The sequence below is a fragment of the Anthonomus grandis genome, chromosome 16 (assembly GCF_022605725.1).
Source record: "Anthonomus grandis grandis chromosome 16, icAntGran1.3, whole genome shotgun sequence".
NCBI classification, from domain to species: domain Eukaryota; kingdom Metazoa; phylum Arthropoda; class Insecta; order Coleoptera; family Curculionidae; genus Anthonomus; species Anthonomus grandis.
Window position 1 is genome coordinate 4072349 of NC_065561.1, and position 6072 is coordinate 4078420.

At 30.1% G+C, this 6072-nt stretch overlaps 1 protein-coding gene across 1 annotated transcript; it reads right to left on the minus strand.

Moving 5' to 3' along the window:
* Positions 1-2096: 2096 nt before the first annotated feature.
* LOC126745698 (adult-specific cuticular protein ACP-20-like) lies at positions 2097-3194 on the minus strand. Its single transcript, XM_050453666.1, has 4 exons — positions 3078-3194; positions 2874-2981; positions 2684-2807; positions 2097-2363 (listed from the first exon to the last, which is right to left on the minus strand). Exons 1-4 carry the CDS (start codon positions 3087-3089, stop codon positions 2239-2241), a joined length of 369 nt encoding a protein of 122 aa, XP_050309623.1. The 5' UTR covers positions 3090-3194; the 3' UTR covers positions 2097-2238.
* Between the last annotated feature and the right edge of the window lie 2878 nt (positions 3195-6072).

A 6072-nucleotide genomic window follows, 5' to 3' on the forward strand; every position in this document is an offset into this window, starting at 1 on the left:
TTTGCTGAGGTAGAGACTGCAGTTTTGTCTACCGAACAAAAGATGTTTCAGTGCATAGAAAATGATGGAATGCATTTTAAACATTTGGGGAGGCACTACATAAATTATGTGTATAACATATTATTTATTGTACCACCTAAGATTTCTTAAAATTGTATGTAGAATTTAAATATCAAATTACATATTATAGAGTGTTCTATTTAAAATAAGCAAGTTTTCATCTACATCCGGTATCATCAAAATTGTTACAAGTGTCAAATTATTTTATTGTTGTACCTTTAATTAACTTTTCTACGGTATGGATGGTATGGTGCCAAATTTTCAAAACTTTCCTATAGAACAACTATAAACTGTATGCACAGTTTTCCCAAAATAGGCCAATTTGGTCAACTTTATTTAGTTAACACCCTGTATAAATAAACGTATAACGATCAATTCTATATCTCGGATTTTCTAAAACACTACTGAGTTTGTTTCTTTTTAAATATACTTAGTTAATACGAGTTTATTCAGCTTGTCTAAGCAAATAGTAATTTATGGCCATTTTTATCACTTTTATTTTCGAATGGACACTATTTTGTTAATAAGTTTAGTTTAACAAGTGATATCGAAGTGCCGTTTTCACCAGTTTCTTTGGTTTTCTTCCCCGCTTTTAATGACGTAGAAAAATATATATAGTTGCATTTGAGTATTTTGAAATAATCCGTTAGAAAGTGGTTAGTCACAAGTCAAGGCCCTCTAGCGGATTTTAGGAAAAGTAATTTGAAATTTTTTTTTGGTTGAAAAAATAAGGCAACAAAAGACTTAAAAAAAAATATGTTTAAAAAAAATCGGTCCAGTCATAGCTGATTCTCAGCTGTTTTCTTTATTCAAGCTAAAAACGCCCCCCACCACTTTATTTGACAACTGACAGAAATTTTTGTAGAAACTTTTTTGTGAGGAAATCTTCCTAGAATAGTAATACAATATTTTGAGGTGTACGGTATTGGAGGTTTTTTGGCAAAAATGCAATTTTAAGATTTAAAGAAGCTGTGGCGCCCTCTAGCGGTTGACCGATGAACTTCAAAATAATTTCCAGCATTTTTTTTGGCCACTTTTATTAATTTTTTTTTTTTTTTAAGGCGCTACGACTATTAGGGCCTGAGATATCGCCGACGTCCATTCTTAGTTGGGCACCCGGTACATTTGTCAGATTGAAAATTTACATGGGTTTTGCTATGTTCCGTGACGCACCATGGCACGAAGTGCCTCTTTTCCAAAATACAGGGTGTTTAAAAAAATACATACAAATACAAATACAATACAATATTTAAAAAAAAAAGATTTTTTTCCTGTATATTAAAAAGGCTTAAAGCGGTTTGAATGACTTTTAGGTATTAAATGATAGGTTAGGAGGCAACTTTCTGAGGAATTGCAGGTAATTTGACCTGTCCAACGACAAAGTTGCAACACATGTATGTTAATTAAAAAAAAAAATGATATATTTTGTTTATTTTTAATAAAACAAATTCCTTGCATTTTTGCGCTCTGATGCACCGTTTTCATGCAAAAAAATATCGATACAAGGAAACTTTTTAATCGCAACGAAAATTTGAATATCGTTGCAATAAAAATTAAATAATTTAAATAAAAAATAAACAATTTACAATTTAAATAAAAAAAATTAGAAACAACTTTTTAAAAAAATACAATTTAAACAATAAACAATAGAAAAAACAATTTAAGCAATATAAACTAAATGCTGAAAGTGTCCTCCATTAATTTTCAAACATTTTCTGCCCCTGTTGACCCTGATGCACTCGATGTACGCGAGCACATCAAGTGCATCCCTGGAACGTTTCTCAGAAAGTCCGCAGCCACCACAACTCTAGCAACTAGGTCTTCTCTGTTGGTTGCAGGTATTGCGTAGATAAGCTGTTCCATCGTTTAAAGCGTTTTTAATACAGAGGAAAAAAAATTTTTTTTTGAAAAATGTCAACACATCGTATTTTGGTAACAAGGCACTTCCGAACATCGATGTCCTATCTCAAACTACTTTTTTATAGTTCTTGTATATACTGTAGTATTTTTGCCTATGTGAAAAGAGACACCCTGTATATATATATTAAAAAATAAATATATTTAAACTCAACATTCAAGCAAATTCACAAATTTTATACTAATAAGTATTCCTTGAAATTTAAATTCCATAATAATTTGAAAATAATGTTAAATTACATTACTATAAATCTCGCATTTCTAGTTATCATCATGGTAGTGAACATGGTGCTCTATATGTGGATGTTCAGCGTGTCCTTTCCTTTCAACGTGTGCGTTAAAGCCATTTTTATGATCAGCCTCGTATTTGACAATACGGATGGTACCTAGAAATATAATATTAAAAAAATGAGCGTGCTTGAGACCACACGACTGAAGTAAAACTTCTTTAGCTCCATTCATATATATGTATATACTCTCTTTTGCTCCTACAGTAATACAAGAATCGCAACTCTCTCTCTTTATATCTCCACTAACTTATATCTCCTCAACTATCGTTCGCCTAGCCCGATCCCATTTTTCGTAACGCATTCATCAGCTTACTCCCCAACTCAAGCGTGCATAAAGAAGTTTTACTTTAATGTAACTCTAAACACTAAGAAAACAAAGTACAGCAAAATCTATTTCTTGTAAGTTATAACCGTACCGTCAGGTTCATGTAGCGAATATTCTCCTTTTACTTTATCTCCATACCGTTCCTCCTTATGCTCGTGGATGTCATGGTGCTTCGAATCGTGTACAGCATATTTGTATTCATAGTGTGGTTTAGTCTACAAATCGAAATGAAAGCTAATTTAAAAAGTTATTTAAAAAAAATGGTGCAGTTGTTTACTTACATATAATTCAATAATTTGATGTCCATGCCCCCCACCACCTCCCAAACTTGAGGAGCTGTGACTTAAGCCAGCAGCGGCATATGCCAAAATAGCTGCTAAAATCAAAAACTGTAAAAAAAATCTGATTTTATGGTTTCTTTATGCTGATGTCTTAACATATCATTTTTCTGCCCTTGACTTTAAATAAACAGAATTATAACTTACTTTTAAAATCATGTTGTTTGTTATTTTACTGTCTTGATTTCAATGGTTTGATTATTTCACTTTGCAGCTTATATATTATTTCACTAAAATATGTAATGGTACCTAATGAAAGTGTTTTAATAATTAGCACGGCTTGCAGCGAAAATGCAGCAAGAGGTATGGCTATATGTTTAAGCAGATAATATTTATGGTAATTATAGAATAGGTAAGTTTTTAAGGATTTACTTTCAGGTTTTAAGGTATGCGAGGAGTCTCAGTAATTAGATGCTTAGCAGTGTCATAAAATCAGAAACTTTTGATCATTTTTCAAAAGAAGGGTTAATAAATTTAATAAAATATTGCTAGCTTATTTATAGTAAAAATCTGTATTGTTGTGAGGAATTCATAATGAGTTATATATTTTGTTGGGTATTACGTCACTTTTATGGTAAAAATCAATTATAAAAATATCTCACATGCTCATTTATTGAAAAGAAGGAGAAAATAGAGTTATTCACATATTTAGAAGAAATATGAACTTAAATCTTTAACGATACCTATCGTTAAATTTAATATAATTTGAGTCCAATAAATCTTAAATACAATCACTGAGGCAAATTTTTTCCAATTGATTTCAATTAAAGTTTTATTATCTATCGATCTCTGAGCTATTTTCTATATGCTACATAACTTTATTCTGAATATGAAATTGGAAAAAATAAAAAACCTATTTATTGAATAAAAATGGTTTAAATTAGGTATTTTTGATAAATAGGTTTTTCATGAAAAACAGAGTTTCTTGACCGGAAAAACAGAACTTTTGACAGTTGTAAAAGTTTAACCAGTTTAAGTTGAAAAAGGGATTCCGAGTTGATTTAAACACATTTTGCCATTGTCTTTCCAATCCTTTAACTAAATAAAGTACTCTACCACCTGTTCAGAATTCCCCCCATTGGGCTTCCATCTTGGAATTCATTATTGATGTGCTAAAACATTCAAAGTATAACTACTTTTTGCTGATGATTTTAGAACGCATACAATTATAATAAATGAATCATGACATTAATTACATACTTAATTTTAAGAAATATGGTCATTTAGGTCCCAATTAAATTAAGTATTTGTACAGGGTATCTCATTTTGGCTACTTTTGCTAGCTATCTCCGTTATTTTTAAAATTACCGGAATGCGGTTTTTCGCGAAGTGTGCTACTTTTTCCTTAAGCTTAAGATGCCGTTAACAGCATTTTCATAGGTTTTTTAGGCTTGAAGATACAAGGCATGTTGGAAATTTTGGGACTCCTCGTATCTGCGTTATCTTTTAACTTCATCGAAAAGGTAAAAAACATTTCTTTTTTTTTACGTAGAATGCAGTGGTGTAGATAATGTTGGTTACATATTTACCACTTTTGAGTTATAAACCAAACGTATGTCTTTTTTTAAATGCAACACATTTATAGACTAAAAAAATGTCATTTTCCAAATCGTTAAAGTTTTTTTTTATAGTAAGCCTCTAACAACTGTTTTTTGTCATAAATGAACAATATAACAAACACAACAAGACCATTTTATTAAAAAAAAAAAAGTAAAGACCATTTTCTTTTTTGCAAAATGGGCACACCGTTGCAATTCTTTGAATAACATTAAAAAGAATTAACGCAAATTTTGAAGAGCTAACTAAATTGCCTCTCTAAGTTCTGCTGTCGTATCGTGTTTTAAATACCATATTTTGTATATACGTATGTTGATAAAAAATCTAAAATTAAGAGCATGATAAGATTTATGACTTGGTGCATCATCTTGCTGTAAATACAGCAACAGCTTTATATTGCGCTAATGGAATATTTTCGAGCGGTTTATTATTTTTCATAATTTTTATATTTCTTTAAGATCCTCTGAGCGTCAGTTTTTGGCACACCAATTTCATTATCAATTTTTCTACATGATGACGAAGGTATTGCTTCTATATTAACCAAAACATCTATCTCTTTTCTTTCCATGTTTTCTTTGCTGTATGTTAAAGGACGCAAGTAAACAAAAAATCCGTGCTCAAGTAAATTTGCTTCTAAAAGAGCAAATATCTCGAAAAATGGTTTATTTTTTTCTGATTATATAACAAGCGAATTTCTAGTTATATAAAACATTTACTCATAATTATATAAAATACTCACGTACCTTTACTTGCCTGGAAATAGATCTCCAAAGCTTCTTTACAGAATTTACATTACTCTATAAAATATATCATATCGTAATTGATCATTTCATTTCATAAATTTCATCTTGATAAATATCAATTAAATAATAATACCAAAAGAACGAAAATAGACTGGTTCGGGAAAATAGAGCAAAGGCGGATCAGATAAGATATATAAATATTTCATATTTATTTTTGTTTAATGTTATAAACAATCGATATAGCCTACTATAAAATTATGCTACCAGCTTTAGAAAATTTTGATTTATTTGCGTGCTTATAAAAAAAGTGCATACTTTTGTTTATTTTTGAAATGGTAAATAAAACGCCAGATTTCATAGTCTATAAATATACAAGGTGTTCCATTAAAAAAAACCATAAGTTTGGTTTATAACTCAAAAAGAGAAAATATGTAACCAAAATTATCTACATCATTGCGTTCTGCGGAAAAAATCCATAAGCATATTAATTTAGCTTTTCGATAAGTTGAACGATACTTATACGAGGGGAGTCCTAAAATACAATATTGTCAAAAATGTTCTATCTCTTGAAATTTAAAAGGGATATGAATTCTTTGTTAACAGCATCTTGAGCGGTACGAAAAAGTAGCACACTAACGCGAAAACCGCATCCCGTTAACGTTATAAATTAAAGATATCCCCGCAAAAGTACCCAAAATGGGACACTCAGTACACACAAGAAACATAAAAGTAATATATGTCCATCAAAATAAAATATGCGTTGATTCATAAATTTAATAAAAAAACCTTGTCTATAACCAAAAAAAAAATCCTAGAAAACAAAAGTGATAATATCACTTTCA